The sequence below is a fragment of the Aethalodelphis obliquidens genome, unplaced genomic scaffold (assembly GCF_003676395.1).
Source record: "Aethalodelphis obliquidens isolate GAN/ISIS:26980383/991018 unplaced genomic scaffold, ASM367639v1 scaffold82, whole genome shotgun sequence".
Lineage (NCBI taxonomy): Eukaryota > Metazoa > Chordata > Mammalia > Artiodactyla > Delphinidae > Aethalodelphis > Aethalodelphis obliquidens.
The window spans coordinates 3,990,676-4,014,247 of NW_020838026.1; the positions used below are offsets into that span (position 1 = coordinate 3,990,676).

Here is a 23,572-nt window from a genome sequence, read left to right on the forward strand (position 1 = left end):
TAAATTAAAATAACCACATATCTCTAGTAGCTCCTTCATTGAACAGTGTAATTGTATATTTTCTTCATCTTTTTACTTTCAGCCTACCTATATCATTATATTTGAAGTGAGTTTCTTACAGATAGCATGTAGTTGGCTCATAGTTTGAAAATATGCATTCTACCAGTCTGTGTCTTTTAGTTGGTTTTATTTGGATTACATACATTCAAGGAAATTATTGATATGTTGAGGCTTAAGTCTGCCATTTTTTTGTTTTTGTTTGTTCCCTCTCTTCTTTGTTTCTGTTATTTTCCTGCCTTCCTGTGGGTTACTTGTACCTTTCTGAGAATCCATTTTGATTTATCCTTAGTGTTTTGAATGCATGTCTTTGTATGTATTATTTTGAATTTGCTCTAGGTATTACATATACATAAATAACTTATCACAGCCTACTGTTGTCAGTATTTTACCAGTCTGAGTGAAGTATAGAAGGCTTACCTCTTTTTGAAGTTACACTCCCCTGTTTATAATTGCCTTAAATATTTCCTGTACATGCTTTGAGAATCACATCATTGTTATAGTTTTTGCTTCAATTATGTGAAACAATTTAGAAAAGTCAGAGGAGAAGGAAAGACTATATAGCCTATACAGTTGACCCTTGAACACGGCAGGGATTGGGGCACCAAGCTGACCCTCTGCACAGTGGATAATCTGTGTATAACTTATAGTCAGCCCTTCAAATCTGAGGGTTCCTCCGTATTCAAGGTTCTGCATCCTTGGATTCAGCGAACCTTGATTCAGCTAACCGGAGATCATGTAGTACTGTAGTATTCACTATTGAAAAAAAAAATCCACATTATGAGTGGACCTGCACAGTTCAAAGGGTCACTGTAATTTGATATTTTTCATTGTTCTTTCATTTCAAGAGCTGTCTGAACTTACTCTTTTTGGGTGGACCTGCTGGCATCTGATTCTCTAGTTTTCGGTCATATAAGAATGTCTTGATTTCCTCTTTATTCCTGAAGGATGATTTTTGTTGGCTATAGCATTCTTGGTTGGCAGTTCTTTTCTTTGAGTACTTAAAAAGTGCTGTGCCACTTCCTTCTGGCCTCATGGTTTCTGATGAGAAAGATTCCATTATTTGAATTGTTTTCCCCTTATAAGTAGGGAGTCATTCCCCTCTTGCTGCTTTTAAGATTTTTTCCTTTGTCTTTCTGTTTCCAACAGTTTGCTTATGATGTGTCTGAGCATGGACTTCTCTGAATTTATCCTGTGCAGGTGTGTTTGAGCTTCTTAAATCTCAGAGTTTTTGCCAAATTTGGGAAGTTTTCAGCCATTATTTTTTTCAGCCCCTGCCTCTCTTTCCTTTCCTGTCAGAACTCGGAAGATATCCATATTATATCTTTTTTATAGTTCCGTAGGTCCCTTAGGCGCAATTCATTATCTTTTCAGGCGCAATTCATTATCTTTTCTCTCTGTTGTTCAAACTGAGTAATTTCTAATGTTCTATCATCAAGTTTACTGACTCTTTCCCCTGTCCTCTTCATTCTTTTGTTGAACTATCTCTTGAATTTTTTGTAACAGCTTTAAAATTAGTATACCATACCCTACATATTCACCCATTTAAAGTGTACAGTTCAGTGGCTTTTAGTATATTCATTGATTTGTGCATCAATCACTGCAATCAATTTTAGACCATTTTCCATTACCTAAAAAATCCCTGAACCCCTTAGCTGTTACCCCCAAATTTCCCCACTCCCCAACCCTAGGCAACCACTAATTTACTTTCTGTCCCTCTAGATTTTCCTGTTCAGAACATTTCATATAAAAGGAATCATACAATATGTGGTCCTTTGTAACTGGCTTTTTCACTTGGCATAATGTTTTCAAATTTTATCCATGTTGTAGCATGTATCAGTACTTCATTTCTTTTTTGTTACCAAATAGTACTCCATTGTATAAATGTACCACATTTTATTTGTCCGTTCATCAATGATGGATATTTGGGTTGTTTTTACTTTTTGAGTACCGTGAATATTTTGCTATGCAGTATAGGTTTCTATGTGGACATCTCTTCAATTCTTTTGGGTGGGTAGAGTTGTTAGAACATATGATGACTCTGTATAACCTTTTAAGGAACTTCCAAGACTGTTTTCCAAGTGGCTGTGCCATTTTGTATTCCTAGCAGCAGTGTATGAAGTTTTCTGTTTCTCAGCAACATTTGTCATTGTCTGTGTTTTTGGCAGATAACAACATCCTAGTGGGTGTGAAGTGGTATCTCATTGCAGTTATTGTATTTTATCTTTTATTCTTTTACTGACATTTTCTATTTTTTCATTTGTTACTGGCATGTTCATAATTATTCCTTAAAGCATTTTTATGATGGCTACTTTAAAATCCTTGTCAAGCAGTTAGAACATTTGTATCATTTTAGTGTTGGCATCCATAGACTTTTCTTATTAAAATTGACGTTTTTCTTGGTTCCTTGTATGATGAATGATTTTCTGTTGTATCCTGGACATTTTTGGATTTATGTTGAGGCTCTGGATCTTACTTAAATCTTCAGTTTTAGCAGGCCTCCTCAGACACAACTCCAGCAAGAGAAGGGGGGGTTCTGCCTCATTACTACTAGGTAGAGGTGAAAAAATACATGGTGGAGAAAGTAGTGCCTAGTTACTGCTGGTCAGAGTTGGAAGTTTGAGTTCCCCACTAGGCTTGTGTTGAACTACCCTGGTGAAAAAGGAGGAACACTTTGTTTACGCTCCCCTGTGGCCTCCACTGACTGATGAGGATCCTCTTTATCACTGGGCAGGGATGGAAGTCCGTACCCGCCTTGGCCTTCTCTGACACATATCAACAGGGGGCAGAGGCACCTCGTTACGCTTGCGGAAAGGGAAACATCTCAGCTCCTCTCTTGGCCTGTGTTGACGTGGTTGAAGTAAGAGTTTTTTCTGTGACGTTCGACTGAGTAGAGCAATTATTGTCTTAAACATTTTCTTTCTTCCTAGGCTTCCTCTTGCCTTGTTCTTTGGCTATAAAGAGCTGGCTTTTCTTGGAACTTTTTTTTTTGTCTACACCTTCTGGCATTTGTTGGCCTTCTGGCTCCTTTCACCCAGTCCAGGATATAATAGGTAAATACAAAACTCAGAGGACTCACCAGTGTCATTCCTTGCGGGTCTACTATTTCTCTTTCAAAGTTGTCTCATGTTTATTTTATACATAATGTACATAGTGCTTAACTGTACTAAGTGGAAGGAATAGAAAAAAGTGTTATATTCATCTTGGCCCAGAATCAAAACTCTCTCTTGCCAATTTTTTCATGGGGTTGTTTTCTTACCATTGAGTTGTAAGGCTCTTTACGTATTTCGGATAAAAGTTCTTTGACAGATGTGTGATTTGCAAATAATTTCTTCCAAGCTGGAGCTTGTCTTTTCATCCTCTTTTAATAATAGTGTTTTCACAAAAGTTTTTAATTTTGAAGTCCAGTTTATCATCTTTTTGCTTTCCATTGTGCTTTTGGTTTAATATCTAAGAACTCTTTGCCTAACCTCTGGTCACGAAGGTTTTCTCCTATCTTTTTTTAAAGATGTTGTATAGTTTTAGCTTTACATTTAGATCTGTGACCCATTTTGAGTTAACTTGTGGGTGAAGGATGAGGTTTCAGTCAAGGTTTTCTTTTCATATATGGAATTTCAGTTGTTGCAATAACATTTACTGAAATGACTTTCTTTACTCCATTGAATTGCTTTTGCTCCTTTGTCAAAAATCAGCCATGTTTGTGTGGATATATTTTTGGATTCTCTTCTGTTCCATTGGTCTCTGTGTCTGTCCTTTTGCTAATACTACTCTATCTGGATTACGGTAGCTTTATAGTAAGTGTTTAACTTACTTTGATAACTTTAACTTCATTTTTCTCTTTCAAAATTGTTTTGTCCGTTCTAGTTCTTTTTGCTTTGTATATAAATTTTAGAATCAACTCGTCTATACCTACAAAAAAAAATCCTGCTGTAATTGTAATCATGTTAAATTTGTAGAACAATTTGAGAAGGAATGACATTTTTATTATATTCTTTTCCAATTCATGAAAATAATGTTTCTCCATTTACCTAGGTCCTCCTTAATTTCTTTTATCCATGTTTTATACTTTTCAGCATATAGGTTCTGTACATGATTTTTTAATTTTATATTTAAGTTTTCTTTTCTGGGATTACTGTAATGATATTGAGGGTTTAAAATTTTTTAAATTAAATTTAGATTTCCTGTTGTTCATTGCTATTGTATAAAAATACACTTGACTTCTTCATGTTTACCTCGTGTCCTGTGACTTAATAGTTGTAGAAGGCTTTTTAAAAATTTTTTTATTGAGGTATAGTTGATGTACAGTATTATATTGTTTCAGGTATACACAATAGTGATTCACAATTTTTAAAGGTTTCACTCCATTTATAGTTATAAAATATTGGCTACATATACCAGAAAAAAAGCAGGCAACACAAAAGCTGCCTGTGAGAGAGAGACCAGTTATCAGATTTAACAGAAAAAGATTTCAAAGTAACCATTGTAAATATATTCACTAAAGGAAACTAAAGGAACTAAAGGAAAGCGTGATTAAAGAAGTAAAGGATGGTGTAATGACAATTTCACATAAAACAGGGACTATTGATAGTAAATAGGAATTATTGGAAAGAACGATAGAAATTCTGGAATTGAAAAACACAATGACAGAAATAAAAAATTCACTAAAGGGACTCATTAGTAGGTTTGACCTGGCTAAAGAAAGATTTAGCAGACTTGAACGTAGCACAATAGAGATTATTCAAACCAAAGAACAGAGAGGAAAAAAGATGAAGAAAAATGAACAGTCTCAGAAAAATGTGGGACACCATCCAGCACACCAACATATGTGTAATTGGATTACCAGAAGGAGAGGAGAGAGAAAAGAGAAGAAAAAATATTTGAAGAAATAATGACAGGAAACGTCTCAAATTTTTTGAAGAACAGTAACCTACATATCCAGAAGCTCTATGAACTCCCAAGGAAGAAAAATGCAAAGAAATCTCCAAACAGACCTATCATAGTAAAAATGCTGAAAATCAAAGACAAGGAGAAAATTTTGAAAGCAGCAAGAGAAACATAACTCGTTACTTACAATGGAACCCCCCAAGTAAGATTAATAGCTGACTGCCTATCAGAAATAGGGGAGGCCAGAAAGCAGTGTGATAACATATTCAAAGTGCTCAAAGAAAAAAACTGTCAACCAAGAATCCTGTACTGTCTTTCTAAAGTGAAAGCAAAATATTTTAAACAAAAACTGATTTTCTTGCTAGCAGACCACCCTATAAGAAATACTGAAAGAAGTTCTTAAGGCTGAAAGCGAATGACCCTAGATAGTAATTCAAATGCACACACAAACAAAAGAGCACTGGTATAGGTAAATATGTAATTATTAAAAATAGTAGAAATGGATATTTTTCTTTCTTCTCATAACTGATTTAAAACGCAAGTTATAAAATAGGTACGTAATATAATATTGGGCCTATAACATATAGAAGTGTAATGAATGTAATGTATTTGTCAATAATAGCTCAAAAATGGAGGGAACAAAACTATTGGGCTACACAAGTGACTACAGATGGTAAAGTAATGATCATAACAATGTTGTGTTTGTAACATTAATATATATATATAATATATATAATAATAGTACTAGGAAAAGGGAGGAAGGAGTAATGTTTCTTTGTGTCACTGATATTAAGCTAGTAGAAATCAACAGCTGATTCTGATAAGTTGAGACTTATATGGTAAACTCTTGAGCAGTCACTGAGAATGTAACTCAAAAAAATAGAAAAGTCATTAAGGAAATTACAGTGCTATATTAGAAAATACTCATTGAATCCAAAAGAATTCACTACAGGAAGAATAAAGGAACAAAAAAGACATGAGACATACAGAAGCAAATTAGAATGAAAGGCATAAGTCCAGCTATATCAATAATAACATTAAATGTGACTGGATTAAACAGTCAAAAGGCAGAGATTCTCAAATTGGGCTACCAAAAAAAAAAAGATCTAGCTACATGCTGTCTACAGGAGACACATTTTTTTAAAAGTAATTAATTTGTTTTTGGCTGCGTTGGGTCTTCATTGCTGCACATGGTCTTTCTCTAGTTGCAGCGAGTGGGGGCTACTCTTTGTTGCGGTGCGCGGGCTTCTCATTGTGGTGGCTTCTTTTGTCGCAGAGCATGGGCTCTAGGTGCATGGGCTTCAGTAGTTGTGGCATTCGGGCTCAGTAGTTGTGGCTCACGGGCTCTAGACCACAGTCTCAGTAGTTGTGGCGCACGGGCTTAGTTGCTCTGCGGCATGTAGGGTCTTCCTGGACCAGGGCTCAAACCCGTGTCCCCTGCATTGGCAGGTGGATTCTTAACCACTGTGCCATCAGGGAAGTCCGAGACACATTTTAGATCCAAAGATAGACACAGATTGAAAGAGAATAGAAAAAAGATTTACCATGCAAACAGCAACTACAAGAAAACCAGAGTGGTTGTACTAATAGCAGACAAAATAGACTTTAACAAAAGATGTTACTAGGGACATTTTATAATGATAATAGTGTCACTTCATCAGGAAGATACAACAATTATAAAAATTAATGCACTTATCAACAGAGTACCAAAATACATGAAACAAAAATGGACAGAAATGGAGAGATAGACAATTCAGCATTAATAGATGGAGACTTCAATACACCACTTTCAGTAATGTATAGAATAGCTTGGGAATTCCCTGGTGGTCCAGTAGTTAGGACTCCACACTTCCACTGCGGGGGCATGGGTTGGATCCCTGGTTGGGGAACTAAGATCCCACATGCCACATGGCATGGCCAAAAAATAAATAAATAAAGAGAATAGAATAGCTGAAAGAAGATCAACAGGAAGTTAAGATCCCACATGCCACATGGCATGGCCAAAAAATAAAATAAATAAAGAGAATAGAATAGCTGACAGAAGATCAACAGGAAGTAGACGCTATAAACCAACTAGACCTAGCAGACAACTATACAACACTGCACCCATTAACAATAGAATATACATTCTCAAGTGCATTCTCCAGTGTAGCTCATATGCTAGGCCGTAAAACAAACCTCAGGAGATCTTCAGAGGTTGAAATAATGCAAAGTATGTTCTGAGACCTTATTGGAATGAAATTATAAATCAATAGCAGGACAAATTTTGGAAATCTCATAGATACGTGAAAATAAAACAATGCATTCCTAAAGAACCAGCGGGTCAAAGAAGGAGTCAAACAGGAAATCAGAAAACATTTTGAGATGAATTAAAATGAAGATACAATGTACCAAAATTTATGATATGCAGCTATAACAATGCTTAGATGGAAATTTATAGTGTATATACCTATATTAAGGAAGAAGAAAGATCTCAAATTAATAACCACCCTTCCGCTTAAGACACTGGATAAAGAAGAGGAAACTAAAGCTAAAGCAACCAGAAGGAAGGAAGTAATAAAGATTATAAAGGAGTACTATGAACAATGAACCATCAGAAATGAAATTAATGCAGTTCCATTCACAGTAGCATCAAAAAGGATAAAGTACTTAGGAAATAATTTAACAAAGGAAGTGCAAAACTTGTACTTTGAATACTGTCAAACGTTGTTGAAAGAAATTAAAGATGGTCTAAGTAAATGGAAAAACACCCCATGTTCATGGATTGGAAGCCTCAGTGTTGTGAAGACGGCAGTACACCCCAAACTAATCTATAAACTTGAACACAATCACTGTCAAAATCTCAGCTGAGGGACTTCCCTGGTGGTGCAGTGGATACGACTCTGCACTCCCAAAGCAGGGGGCCCGGTTTCGATCCCTGGTCAGGGAGCTAGATCCCACATGCGTGCTGCAACTAAGGAGTTGACAAGCCACAACTAAGACCCAATGCAACCAAAATTAATTAATTAATTAATTAATTTTTTAAAAATCTCAGCTGATATTTTTTTTGTAGAGGTTGACACCCTGATTCTAAAAGTTACAAGGGGGGCTTCCCTGGTGGTGCAGTGGTTAAGAATCCGCCTGCCAATGCAGGGGACACGGGTTCGAGCCCTGGTCCAGGAAGATCCCGCATGCCGTGGAGCAGCTAAGCCCGTGAGCCACAACTACTGAGCCTGCACGCCTAGAGCCCGCGAGCCACAACTACTGAATCCCATGTGCCTAGAGCCCGTGCTCCACAGCAAGAGAAGCCCGTGCACCACCACAAAGAGTAGCCCCCGCTCGCTGCAACTAAAGAAAGCCTGCACGCAGCAGCGAAGACCCAACGTAGCCATAAATAAATAAAGTTACAAGGAACCCAGAATAGCCAAAACAATATTGAAAAAGGGACAGATTTGTAGGACTCAGACTTCCTGATTTCAAACTTACTATGTAGTAGCAGTAATCAAGAATAAGGATAGACATATAGAACAATGGAATAGAATTGAGAGTCCAGATGTAAACCCATATATCTATGCTTAACTGATTTTCAACAAGGCTGTCAAGACCATTGAATGGGGAAGAGTAAGTAGTCTTTTTAACAAATAGTACTGGGACAACTGTGTAGCCACATACAAAAGAATGAAGTTGGACATTTACCTTACATCATATATAAAAAATAACTCAAAATGAGCTAAAACTATAAAACTGCTAGAATAAGACAGAGGTAATTCCTCATGACATTGGCGTTGGCAAGGAATTCTTGGATATGACACCAAAAACACAAGCAACAAAAGAAAAAAATAGATGTTAAACTTCATCAAGATTAAAAACTTGTGCTTCAGAGGACACCAAGAAAGTGAAATAACAACTCACAGAATGGGAGAAAATTTTTGTAAACTGTATATCCGATAAGCAACTTGTATCTAGAATAAAGAACTTTTACAATTCAATAATAAAAAGACAACCCAGTTAAAAAATGGACAAAGTAGCTGAATAGACATTTCTCCAAGGATGATTTGCAAATAGCCAATAAGCACATGAAAAGATGTTCAGCATCATTAGTTATCAGGGAAATGCAAATCAAAACCACAGTGAGGGGGCTTCCCTGGTGGCGCAGTGGTTGAGAGTCCACCTGCCAATGCAGGGGACACGGGTTCGTGCCCCGGTCCGGGAAGACCCAAATGCCGCGGAGCGGCTGGGCCCGTGAGCCATGGCTGCTGAGCCTGCGCGTCCGGAGCCTGTGCTCTGCAATGGGAGAGGCCACGAAAGTGAGAGGACCGCGTACCAGAAAAAAAAAAAAATTAACAATAATTTCTTGACATTTTCAAGTAGTCAATAAAAACAAATTTCCAATTATCTTATGTTTATTCTTTAAGATATGCACAGAGTTTCCCATTCTAGTTCCCCCTTTATCTCTTTCTTCCTTGCTGTTTTTTTCCTTCCAAGTCTTTTGTCCTGTAGAGTTTCTCACAGTCTAAATTTTGCCGTTTGCACTGCAGTGGTATAGCTTAATATATTCCTGTTCCTCTGTATTTACTGTGAATTGGTAGTTGGATCTAGAAACTTGGTCAGATTTTTGTTCAGTCTTTTTTGCAGTGTCTTACTGCTCTTTCTGTGAAGTTATAAACCATGATGATTAATGCCTCTTTATTTGGGGGGGGGCGTGCAAAATTGTGTTCTTCTAATTCTGACATTCTTTCTTCATTTATTAGCTGGAATATTTCTATAAAGAGAAACCTTTCATATTCTATTTGATTACTTAAAAACACTGTTTATATTGGAAAGGCAGGATAAATGCTTTATTCTCCCCCCCTTTTAAAATTAATTAGTTTATTTAGGCTGCACCGGGTCTTAGTTGAGGCATGTAGGATCTTCATTGTGGCATGTGAGATCTTTTATTATTATTATTATTATTTTAAATTTAGTTGCACTGGTCTTAGTTGCAGCTCATGGGCTCCTTAGTTGTGGCATGCGGACTCCTTAGTTGTGATATGCGAACTCTTAGTTGCAGCATGCATGTGGCATCTAGTTCCCTGACCAGGGATCGAACCTGGGCCCCCTGCATTGGGAGCATGGAGTCATAGCCACTGGACCACCAGGGAAGTCCCTCTTTCCTTCTTTTTAAAACCAGTTTTCAAAATAATTTTTTGGTTCATTAGCATCTTTAAAGGTGATGGATTAGGTTTGTTTTTGTTTCTAGTGTCATGTGAACTCATGAATGTATTTCATTGATTCAGTTTACTGTTGCATTTTTTGCCAATCGGAACCTCCTCAAAGTGACTTGCATTTTGGCATACCCCTAGTGATCTTTGATAGCTTCCTTGCATAGCTGATGAGATGCTCCAGGTGGACATTTACTGCCCCCAAAGTGCAATCTGTCTTTTCTCTAAGGAGCCGTGATTTCTTTTAGTGGGAAATGGAATTTGAAAGCCAGTCTGGGTGCTAGGGATATTCATGGCTGAAGATTAACTACATTATGAGTTCATACTGATGCTTTTAATTCAAATTCAAGGCTGTAAATTCAAATTGCAACTTTATCTTCACCTTTTAACCACTGATAATGAATAGATATAGGCACTTTATATAGCCAAACCAGATAGAAATTTCAGGACATGTATCTATCCATTCATGTATTTCACTGCTTCTGTATTATGCTAAATACTGGACAGGTTCAAAATGTAAATTAGACACCATAAAATGTTTTCACCGAATCCTTTTGCTCTCTGCTTGCTCCAAGCTTCTCACAACTTGCTTTTCTGCCTCTGCTCCCTACACATTCTTTAGATGTCTTAGGCTCTAACAAATTCAACAGGATGAAATTTACCAGTGACCTATGTAAAACCCAGTATTTAGGTCCAGCTCCGACCTCTTCCCTGAACTCCAGACCAGAATAGGTAACTTCATATATACGTGTACTCTCGGATATTCCTCTCAGAAGTATTTCAGATTGTATGCTTAAAACCAAAATATTTCTTTTCATTCAAATATAAGCCCTACCAAAACCAGCTCTTCCTCTTTCACTGCCTTGTTTGGTGAAAATACCATCCACTCAACCATCCATGTCAAAACCTAGGGTTACATTCTTGTCTGCTACTACTCCCCCATCCCATCCCCAACACAAAATCATGCCTAGGTGGTTTACCTCCTAAATATTTCTCAGTTTATGTTCTCTATCCTCACTGCCACTGATTTAGTCCGATTTTCTCTTATCTTACACTTGTACTGCTCTAACAGCCACCCTCTGTATTGCTACCAGGATAATCTTAAAATGTAGCTGTAAATAACACTGCTCTCCAGTGGTTCTCCAGTGGTTACCTATTGCATAAGGTCCTAGGCCCTTAGCATTGGTATAAACATAAACGTAAGTGTCCTCAAACAAGCAGTGTTTCAAGTCTCAATTCCTCTGTAAAATCAGATTATTATCATCTTACCTCACATGAGATAACATATCTGAAGGTCCTAGTGCTGCATTTGCTACTCTACACAGTCAACTAGTACAGATACTTCATATATAAATTCCACCTGGATATTCCTATTAGAGGCATCTTAAATTCAGTATGTCTCTCTCCCTAACCTTCTTTTCTGTCCTTGATTGGTTTTAATTAGAATATAGGGTGGGAACGAAGTTATCTCAGTTCAGTTTTAGCATAATTAAAACCTTGTTAGTATAATTTGGAAAATTAGTTTCCAGTTTTGAGATGTGGCTGGATATTTAAACATGCAAATTCTTATTAAATATCAAGTTTCACATCCTCGCAAATTAGTTTCAAGGTTAGCAGTCTCATTACTTTCTCTTTAATCATCTGAGGCAGCCACCTCACTTTATATGCTGAAGAGCTACTCCATTTTTTTTTAGTTTTATTTATTTATTTATTGGCTGTGTTGGATCTTCGTTGCTGCACACGGGCTTTCTCTAGTTGCGGTGAGTGGAGTCTACTCTTCGTTGAGGTGCACAGGCTTCTTGTTGCAGTGGCTTCTCTTGTTGTGGAGCACGGGCTCTAGGCGTGCGGGCTCAGTAGTTGTGGCACGCGGGCTCTAGAGCACAGGCTTAGTAGTTGTGGCTCGCGGGCTCCAGAGAGCAGGCTTGGTAGTTGTGGCACTCGGGCTTAGTTGCTCCGTGGCATGTGGGATCTTCCTGGACCAGAGCTCGAACCCATGAACCCTGCATTGGCAGGCGGATTCTTAACCACTGTGCCACCAGGGAAGTCCGAGCTACTCCATTTTAATCTCAAATCCTCTGATAATTTTTATCAGTTAATCTTTATATCAAAATATACATATTCAGGATGTGCTCTGTGTCATATAAGAAATAGAGTAGATATTTTGAAATTTTATCTCCATTTCATTTTATTCACACTTTTTCTAGGGTAATAATAGAAGCTAACATTTATTGAATGTTTACTTTGTGCCAGGAATTGTGCTAATTCAGTCCTCTTGACTATCTTGAAAGTGTAATTTCCATTCCTGTTTTACAAATGAGAAAACTGAAGCATGGAGAGATGAAGTAACTAGACTTAAGATTTAATGCCTGAATGGTAAATGGAAGAGTCAGAATTCAAAACTTAATATTTGTCTAACTTAAACTATTATAGCAACTGGGCTATATACCTTATTTGGTAAATGTTTTTCAACCCAACTGCAAAACAGAATCATAGGATATTTTTCTCTCCCTTTTTTTTTTTTTTTTTTTTTTGCGGTACGTGGGTCTCTCATCGTTGTGGCCTCCCCCGCTGCGGAGCAGAGGCTCCGGACACGCAGGCTTAGCGGCCATGGCTCACGGGCCCAGCCGCTCCGCAGCATGTGGGATCCTTCCAGACCGGGGCACGAACCCATGTCCCCTGCATCGGCAGGCAGAGTCTCAACCACTGCGCCACCAGGGAAGCCCTATTTTTCTCTCCTTAAAGTATATGTTGTTTAGCAACGGCCGCTTTCATAAACACGTATATACTATTTCATAAGTAATTTGGAATAAAAGGGATGGGAAGGAAACTTTCTGAATTACTCACTAGTTCAAATTGCAAGCTATTACAAAATACATTTTTATTTTGAGTGCTACATAAATTCTGCATTAGTAATTGGATTGAAAAAATATTTATTTGAGAATTTTAAATGAGTTCCAAATTAAATATATAACTACACACATACATATTCATCTACATGCATATGGAAAGATATGAGGTTTTTTAAAATAGAATTATCTAATTTATAAAAATTTCAGGATATACTTTCTGGCTTCTGTACTATCCATATTATGTATGACTTTTTCAAATAACATAATTTCATCCCAAGTTTTGCCACAATGTATGTTACTGCAGTATTTCTAAATTATATTTGTCTGTGTAATTTATTATAGAGTATATCATGAGACTAAGTTTTCACAGACCTGTGTTGGGAAATTAATGTAATAAATACATGGCATACAGGGCATTTCCCAGTCTAATCTTCATCTTCCGTCCATTCCATACCTCCATCTGTATTATACTTTGTACCATATGTGTGTAACCATTACATTGAACAAACACAGTTTACGGAAGGTACTCAGAATCCATTTTATTTTTGTCTTCCACCATCCTCATAAATTTATTCTGTGGGGTTAATACTCCCTCCAGCCTCTTGAAGGGCAAGTCTTAATAACTTTTCTAGTTACTTTCAGGGAATAGAAACATTATTTTCGAGAACTAATAAATTTAATTCAGAGTTAAAGGTTTTCTTCTTTGCCCACCTCAGGCCTACTCTAGGTCTGCAGTGGAAAGTGAGGTTTGTTTGCCTTCCTTTTTCTTTCTGTTTTTCCTCTCTGCCCTTTTATTCCTCCTCATTTGCTGACTGTGGTTTCTGGACCCTCCAGGATTGAGAGAAGCCAGGATTGAATAAGAAAAGGTCTTTAATAACAGTAGCAGCAGCGGCTGATGTTTCTGTAGCATTTATTTCATGCTAAGTACTGTTAAAAGCACTTTATGTGTATAAGGCCAGTTAATGCTCAGAGCTCTCTGAAGTAAGTTCTGTTATCCCTGTTTCACTGCTGAAGAAATTACGGTGAAGTTTGGTGACTTGCCTAAGGTCCCACTGCTACACATGGCGGTACCAGGATGTGCAACCCAGCATTTGGGCACCAGAGTCTCTTCAGCCACTCCGGGCGTTGCTTTTATATACTGTCGGGAGATGGTAAGCATACTTCGTAGTCTTGGCCAGAGTTTAAATCAGACTTGTATCCATTAGATTTTTTTCAAGTGTGACACATTTTCTGTAGACCTGAAACAAAGGGCAAATTTGCCTTAACCCCTTTCCATTACTGGGGAGTAGAAGGGAGTGGGAGAGGGTTTGAAACTCACAACACACCGATCACTCGGCAAAGTCCTTTCCTAATATTTAACTCTTTGAACGTTGAAGGTGGGTGTAACTCAAGGTTGAAACTAAGTTTTCCCCTGCCTCCATGTCCAGGTGGCCTTGCACCTCACTTTGGATGCAGTATCTGTTGTTTGGGGCCTCCACCCAAACCAAGATTGAAATGTTCTCCAAATATAGTATTTAATTTCTTGCTTTCACACCTGTGTTCATGCAGATGTTCCCTGGATTATGAGTATCACTTGCTTGAAGGCATGTTCCTCCCTGAACCATGTGATCCCAATCAAACTGAGTGCTCCTCATGGCCTGGCTTTTAAAGAAGCCAGTTTACTGGGGTACAGCAAATGAACAAAAATCTTCCAAATAAAGCTTTCCCATTTTTTTCCCTCTTCATCTCGTTCCTGTGAGAGAGAAATCAGCAGATATGTTAAATGGTAGTTTGGTCAGATCAGTCTTAGCTGCCTGGTGTCTCGTTGTGATTGCTTGTCTTTGGGAAAGCGCACAGGCAGGTTTATATTTGAGATGTCGCCTCTGATTGGTCAGGGTAGTTACTTCAGCGGCCTTACCTGGCTGGCTCGGCCCAGAGCTTCATGCCATTTATTGTGTTATCAGACTAAGAAGAACCTCAGATTGGTCATTTTGTCTTCTCATGTTGGGATATTCAGTGAATTTTTTATATTTATTGAGCTGGAAATCTTTAGGGTGTCTTTTTTAAATCTTTTCCCCTTCACATGTACATTTACTTACAAAGAACATTCGAAAGTGATGTTTATGTAGTGGATTGATGTTTGAACTGACGACCTCTGCATGCCCACATTTAGAGTAACTTATAGTGCCATTAACAACAATTTGCCAGTACAGTGCACACACTGTACGCAAGGCACGTCAGGATGGTGAGCGCTCACTGAGATCGTGTGAGGTCCCATGAAAGCCTGGCACTCTCCTCTGCTTTATCACCTGGCAGAGCTCTACTTTCATTACTCCCTGCCCTCCATGGTGCCTCTCCTGCCCTGCACGTTCAGAATTAAATTTTTCTTTGTTTGCTTTCACATAGCACTAGCTGTGTAGTTTTAATTAGGTACGTGTGTCGTCTTCATAAAGACTGTACGTTTTCTGTGTTTTTTTGGCTGCATTGGGTCTTCGTTGCTGCGCGTGGGCTTTCTCTAGTTGCGGTGAGCGGGGACTTCTCACTGCTGTGGCTTCTCTTGTTGTGGAGCATGGGCTCTAGGTGCGTGGGCTTCAGCAGTTGTGGCATGTGGGCTCAGTAGTTGGGGCACACGGGCTCAGTAGTTGGGGCTCGCGGGCTCTAGAGCTCAGGCTCAGTAGTTGCGGCGCACGGGCTTAGTTGCTCTGTGGCATGTGGGATCTTCCTAGACCAGGGCTCGAACCCATGTCCCCTGTATTGGCAGGCGGATTCTTAACCACTGTGCCACCAGGGAAGCCCAAGACTGTAAACTTAATGAGGTCAAGGACAATGTTTTATTTTTAATTGTGTTCCTCTCTTTACATAATAAAGTTCCTCACATCTAATCAGTCGATTATTGAATTAAGTTTTCAATAGTATAAACAAAATCAGTCAGTAGTATGATTTGACTGTCAGAATACCGGGTCTAGTCTTACCAATATTTGTACCCAGACAAGGGAGGTAAAAATAGTAAAGTTATGCTCAAGTTATAATCCTGCCATACCTATCATATTGTGTACAACCCTGGGAACCAGTCTTAAAGGAGTACGGGAAATGGAGATTGTTGAGAGCATAGCAAGGATGTTCATCAAATTTTAAGGAGAACTTAAAAGGACAAGGGATGTTTAGCTTAAAGAATAGAACCTTAGGAAAGAATGGAATGTGATTGCCATCTTCAGTTTTTGAAAGCTTTTTCAAGGGGAAAGAAGAAGTAGACCTACTCTGCATGACTTTGGGGTTTGAACCAAGAGGAACTGAAACCCTAGGGTTTTGCAGCAGTATGGTGCTTTTTAAAAGAAAAAAATTGTTTAATGTGCAAAAAGAAGAGAATAAACACCCATAGTCTACCAGTGATTCCCTTGAATATGATGAAAGCTACCATCAATACACACATTCTGTGTGCAATTTCAGAAGGATCATGGCGCCCTTAGTGAATCCATGAATCTCTAGTTAAGACCTCATGTTCTCTTGTTCTGTGTGTGTGTGTGTACAAATATAAACATGTGTGTATATATTTCACAAAGATGATTATCGTCTATATACTCATCACATTTTTCTCTAAATACATAATAATGACCACTATTGAGTTTTCACTGTATTCAGTAATTGTGCATTCATTTAATACTCAGAACCACACATTTTTCCAGGTCAGTTAAATATTCATGATCTTCAACACCATTTTTAACTGGTGGCTATATTTTTGAGACATTTGAAATCTTCTTTATCTAGAGATGATTTACAAAAAGTGTTTCCCCAAATTTGTTTTGCATTTATTTTAGTACTTTTTTTTTTAAAAAAAGAAAAGTTATTTGTCTTAGATAAAATAATTGATGTACATAGCTATGTGGGGTTTTTTTGTTTTTTTTTTTACATCTTTATTGGAGTATAATTGCTTTACAATGGTGTGTTAGTTTCTGCTTTATAACAAAGTGAATCAGTTATACATATACATATGTTCCCATATCTCTTCCCTCTTGAGTCTCCCTCCCTCCCACCCTCCCTATCCCACCCCTCTAGGTGGTCACAAAGCACCGAGCTGATCTCCCTGTGCTATGCGGCTGCTTCCCACTAGCTATCTATTTTACGTTTGGTAGTGTATATATGTCCATGCCACTCTCGCTTTGTCACAGCTTACCCTTCCCCCTCCCCGTATCCTCAAGTCCATTCTCTAGTAGGTCTGTGTCTTTATTCCTGTCTTACCCCTAGGTTCTTCATGACATTTTTTTTTTCTTAAATTCCATATATATGTGTTTAGCTATGTGTTCTTGTATTGGAAAAGCAATCTAACAGTCAAAAGACCCAGATCTTAGCTTTGGTTGTCATTTGTTAGCCATTTAACTTCTCTGAGCATTAGTGTTTTCTTGCCTTTATCAAGGGGCTAGTACAAGCCTCCGTGACTTTCACATAGAGGATGTAAAAAGAGTTTAGGGGGAAAGTACTGTAAAAACTGTTATTTAAAAGTATTATTAGATTTGCAAAATTAGAAGTATTTAAGAATGTCAGTTTTTTACATTTTTAGTGAATAAATGTAAAATGTGATACAGGCAAACCAACTTTTTTTTTTTAAGGGAAAATCCAGTCAGTTGATTACTAAACATTATTTGTTTTATGAATTTTCTTTCAGGAAGGTGGTTTTATCGTGTTAGTAATCTAAACAGCAGTAGCTGCTTTCACTTGAGTGCTCACAACGTGCCAAATACTGTGCTCAGCATGTGCGGCGTGTATTGTCTCATTTAGTCCTTATAACAAACAGCCTTGGAGGAATTGTTGAAGAAAGAATGCAGACCTATCACGTCATAAAACTTAGACTCTTGGTCACTTGTATTTACTCACTTTATATCCTAAAAGAGGCAGGATAAAGCATTGAGGTTAAGAGTGTAGGTTCTGGAGCCAGCCTGACTGGATTTGAACCCTGGGTCTGCCACTTAATAATTTTCTGACTTCAGCAAGGTAGTTAACCTTTTTCTGTTAAATGGGGATAAAATGTACCTACTGGTAGAGACATCATGACAATCAAATTATCGAATGTGAAGCATTTAGAACTATATCTGGAAAATAGTATTCTATAATTGTCATTATTTGCAAATTATTATTATTTAAAACTATGCAGCTCATTAAGTGTGACATTAGCTCACAGACTCCACTGATAGGACACTTTAGGGGACAGATACAGCGAATGCACTTTAATATATTTCTTACCTTGAACTAACTTTCTCACTACCATCTTTCAGCTTGTTGATTTAGCATGGTGGCCTCATGAAAACGATCTAAACCACCTTTTATTTCAGCTACTAAACCATCAACTAATGCTTATTTTATGTATCTTTTAGGACATTCTGATTCATTTGCATCCTTGAAGAGCATCGGTAGAAGAGGAAGGAAAAGATGGGTGTGAAAACATTTACTCATAGCTCTTCTTCCCATAGCCAGGAAATGCTTGGAAAGCTAAATATGCTTCGAAATGATGGACATTTTTGTGATATCACTATTCGTGTCCAGGACAAAATCTTCCGGGCACATAAGGTGGTACTAGCAGCTTGCAGTGATTTCTTTCGCACCAAACTTGTAGGCCAAGCAGAGGATGAGAACAAGAATGTGTTGGATTTGCATCATGTCACAGTGACTGGCTTTATACCCCTTTTAGAATATGCTTACACAGCCACTCTGTCAATTAACACAGAAAATATCATTGATGTTCTAGCTGCAGCCAGCTATATGCAAATGTTCAGTGTTGCTAGCACCTGCTCAGAGTTCATGAAATCAAGCATTTTATGGAATACACCCAACAGCCAACCAGAAAAGGGTCTAGATGCTGGACAAGAAAATAACTCTAACTGCAATTTTACGTCTCGAGATGGAAGCATTTCTCCAGTGTCTTCAGAGTGCAGTGTGGTAGAAAGAACCATTCCTGTTTGCCGAGAGTCGAGGAGAAAGCGCAAAAGCTACATTGTTATGTCTCCTGAAAGTCCTGTGAAGTGTAGCACACAAACAAGTTCTCCACAGGTATTGAATTCTTCAGCTTCCTACTCAGAAAATAGAAATCAACCAGTTGACTCTTCTCTAGCTTTTCCCTGGACTTTTCCTTTTGGAATTGATCGAAGGATTCAGCCTGATAAGCTTAAGCAAGCAGAAAATACCCGGACTTTAGAATTACCTGGCCCATCTGAGACAGGTAGAAGAATGGCTGATTATGTGACTTGTGAGAACACAAAAACTACCTTACCTCTGGGTACCGAGGAAGATGTCCGGGTCAAAGTAGAAAGGTTAAGTGATGAGGAGGTCCATGAGGAAGTATCCCAGCCTGTCAGTGCATCTCAGAGTTCACTGAGTGATCAGCAGACAGTGCCAGGAAGTGAACAAGTCCAAGAGGACCTTCTGATTAGTCCACAGTCTTCCTCTATAGGTATAGTGTCTTCTATGTTTTCCATAATGCTATGAAGTCAAGTCTAGCTTTTCTTTTTTTTAAAGATTTAATTTAATTTTCTTTTTTTTGCCTGCGTTGGGTCTGTTATTTTTAATTTATTTATTTATTTATTTTTGGCTGCATTGGGTCTTCGTTGCTGCAAGCTGGCTTTCTCTAGTTGCGGTGAGAGGGGGCTAGTCTTCGTTGTGGTGCGTGGGCTTCTCATTGCAGTGGCTTCTCTTGTTGCGGAGCATGGGATCTAGGCACTTGGGCTTCAGTAGTTGTGGCTCACAGGCTCAGTAGTTGTGGCTCACGGGCTCTAGAGCGCAGGCTCTGTAGTTGTGGTGCACAGGCTTAGTTGCTCCGTGGCGTGTTGGATCTTCCAGGACCAGGGCTTGAGCCCGTGTTCCCTGCATTGGTAGGCGGATTCTTAACCAATGCGCCACCAGGGAAGTCCCTGCGTTGGGTTTTTGTTGCTGTGCACGGGCTTTCTCTAGTTGCGGCGAGTGGGGGCTACTCTTCGTTGCGGTACATGGGCTTCTCACTGCAGTGGCTTCTCTTGTTGCAGAGCACGGATTCTAGGCATGCAGGCTTCAGTAGCTGTGGCTTGCGGGCTCTGGACCGCAGGCTCGGTAGTTGTGGCTCCCGGGCTTAGTTGCTCCGTGGCATGTGGGATCTTCCCGGACCAGGGATCGAACCCGTGTCCCCTGCATTGGCAGGTGGATTCTTATACACTGCGCCACTAAGGAAGTCCCTAAGTCAAGTATTTTTAAGTGCTTATTAGATAAAAGTTTGGTGCTGTATCCTATAGGAAGTATTAAGAAGAATAAAACATGGTAACTGGGTTTTTTAGGTGGTATTAATACTACAATATTTTTCTAATAAGTTACCCACGGGGAGCAAAGAAAATAGTTGAACAGTATCTGATGGGACACATATATGATGGCACAGTTCATATGTCTGTGATTATTGAATTACTTTCAATGCAAAAAATACCAGTTTAAAAAATCCAGTTAGTGTTTTATTCTTGATTAAAATATTTATTGAAAACTTAACCATGTGCCAAACTTGGGGATATATGATGAAAAAGACATATAGTTCCTGCATCTGAGGAGTTAATAGTCTAATTGGGGAAGCAGATGAGTAAATCAACAATCAGCACTAGACTAGAGGTAGGAACAATGTGTTACAGGTTCACTAAGGAAAGAGCAAGTTAACACTGTGTATTTGAGCTGGATCTTACATAATAAGTAGGAGTTTGCCCAGGTGAGGGAATGACATTTCTTTGAAAATGTATAAAAGCACAGAGGGGTAGAAGAACATTGCATATTTGATAAAGCAGTGAATTCAGTGCACAATGATGTGAATAAAGCATGGAAGCCTACAAGTATAGAAAATAATGGGAAATAAGAAAAATGAGCAGTTGAGAACATGTTGTGAAAAGCCTTGAACACTAGTTTCAGCTAGGAGTGCATTCAACTGCGTATAACAGGATCCCTTCAAAATGGCTTAAACCAAATGGGATTTTATTATTATTGCATAAAATATTCAGAAATAGGAAGTCCAGGACTGGTAGAGTGGCTCTACAGTGACCTAGGCCCCTTATATTTTTATAATCCACCGTCCTTAGTTTGTCATCCGTATATTTATTGCTTCATGGTTATAAGATTTTTGCTTCATCTTTAGCCTCATATTCTAGAAAGGGGTAACTCTTGTATGGAATATGTTCCTAGAAGTCCCCAAAAAACTTCTGCCAGTTTATGTCACGTCATCTTTCCTAGCTGCAAGAGAATCTGGGAATACATGTATATTAGTTGGGTATGTAACTGCCTCACAAAATTACAGGAGAATGGATATTGTATGCAACTAGCAGTGTCTACCACAGCTTGGCCAAGCAAGCTTGGGTTTTATCCTAGTGGTAATAAAGAGTCTGCCTTAAATGAATGAAAAATAAAACATTTACAGATATTTTAGGAAAATGAATTTGATATTGGTCAAATTCATAGGGGGTTGGCTGGGGAGAGACAGTCCAAAAACCAGTAACAGTACAGTTGTCTTTGTATGAATGAAGATGCTTAGCATAATACTATAAAGAAAATGGGTATTAAGAGACTTTGTAAAGGAAGAATCATTACTACCTGATGATATTGAATATGTGGTTTGAGGGAATAAGAGGGTCAGGGTACCTGGATGACCAGGAAAATACTGATAACATTTTATTATATTCATTGATTATAAGTCACAGTTTTTCATATTTTATTATCTCTAAATTCAAATATGTTTTGCAATTAATAATCTTTACAGTTACTTTTTCTTTCTTAATGGTACAAAAAAGAACGGTAATTGTACACTCGATAGGAATCTGTTAGATGCCATAACTACTATGAAAATCATTGGGAGGAGGTGGGAGCCCAGTTTTAAGAGTAAGTCAGCAAGATTTGTTCTGTGTGAACCATGCTTGGGTGATGACCAGGCAACATGCCACAGAGCCGTTGAAAGGCAGGGTGGGTGAGATCAAGACTGGAGATTACCAGTTTAGGACTTTTAGCAGTGACAGATTGACTCTCAACAGGAAAATGTGTGTGTAAGAGTGAAAGCCAGAGAACTGATCCTTGAGAAGTATCTATGTTCAGGGAGAGAAGAAAACCCAACAAAGATCAATAAAGAGGTTTTCTCCCAAAGATTGGAGAACCAGGAGGGCCCCTTACCTTTGTTAATTTCTTGGATTTTGATCCACCATATGAGTTTCCCAGGGCTGTCACAGCAGCCGCCACACACTGGGTGATTTAAAACAAGAGAAATTTATTTCCTCACAGTTCAGAAGGCTAAAAGTCTGAAATTATGGTGTTGGCAGGGAAGGTTGTAGGGAAGGATCCTTTGCTTCTTCCTAGCTTCTGACAGTTACTAACATTCCTTGACAGTCCTCAACGTGTAGCTGCATCTCTCCAGTTTCTGCTTCCATCTTTATGGGGCCTTCCCTCTGTCTCTGGCTTCAGCACCACATCTCCCTTCTAAGGACACCAGTCATTGGATTATGGCCCACCCTACTCCAGTATGACCTCATCTAACTTGATACATCTGCAGAGACCCTATTTCCAAATAGGGCTATATTTACAGGTGCTAGGGGTTAGGACTTGAGTATGTCTTGGGCGGGGGCGGGGGGGGGACACAATTCTACTCATATACCTACTAAAGATAATATTCCGAAATTTGGGACAAGATACTTGTGCTTTTTCAAGTGACCACACACTCAGTAATATATTTGATGGCAGGAGATCCTAGCTATTTGACAATGTGACCAAGTTTTTGTTAAATTACTAACATGTTTAATCTTGGAAACACCTTGGTACCTTCTGAATAATGAACTAATAAGTAATTACTATTTTAATTATTTATCTGAGAACTTAGAAGCCAAATATTAATCTGAGTACCTTTCTAACTAAATTTGTGAAATAGCCTTATTAGATATGTGAAATAGCCTTATTTTACCACTCAAGTATATCTAATCAGTTCACATTTTGCCTTTATTATATTATTAACATGATTAAATAGAGAAGTTAGGAGCATAAGTAGAATAAGCCTTTCAGTTTTATAAGAATACTTCCTTTCCAATATATACTATTACAAATGTAGGTTCTGTTACAAAGCAGACATACAAAGAACTCTGATCTGAATATCATATAATCAGATAATCCAAATTAGGGTTTTTTCCCCTTGTCTTCATAGCAGATGTACTAATCACTCTCAACTAACCTATCTTAACTCCAAATCTGTACACCAAAATAAAGCCCTACAGAAAAAAGTTAAATTCCTCAGGTATACTAGGCAGTGAAAAAATGTAGGAGGGAGAAGAGGAAGATGTGTGTGGTACTTTTTTTCCATATTCCATAAGAATACTTCATAAGAGTACTTAATTTTACTAACTTATTAAAGATGATATATAGCAGGTAGTTTGTCATTCTAGAGACTGAGAGTATAATACTGAATATACTCATTATAAAGAAAACAAACAAAAAATACTCCTTATGAAATTCTAAAATAATAATTTAATTACTCATGAAATTAATTCAAATAAGATTTTACCTGTTCTTTTTATTGCCAGTTGCCCAGCAAAAAGTTATAAAATCTGACACTCCCAATAAATACAATAAGTACAGCAAATTTAAGAGAGAAATAATTGCTAA

General features: G+C 38.1%; 1 protein-coding gene across 7 annotated transcripts in view; it reads left to right on the top strand.

Annotated features, from left to right (window-relative positions):
• The window catches only part of ZBTB44 (zinc finger and BTB domain containing 44), a 70,978-nt gene that overhangs the window by 23,026 nt on the left and 24,380 nt on the right, over positions 1-23,572 (top strand). For 6 of the 7 annotated variants that reach the window (XM_027092982.1, XM_027092980.1, XM_027092974.1 and 3 more), the window contains exon 2: positions 18,316-19,388. In XM_027092982.1, coding sequence (XP_026948783.1) covers positions 18,371-19,388 — 1,018 coding nt within the window. In that variant the 5' untranslated portion in view covers positions 18,316-18,370. Of the gene's footprint in view, positions 1-1,238; positions 1,258-18,315; positions 19,389-23,572 lie in introns of those variants that run through there. The other variant, XM_027092977.1, reaches the window with a different exon arrangement.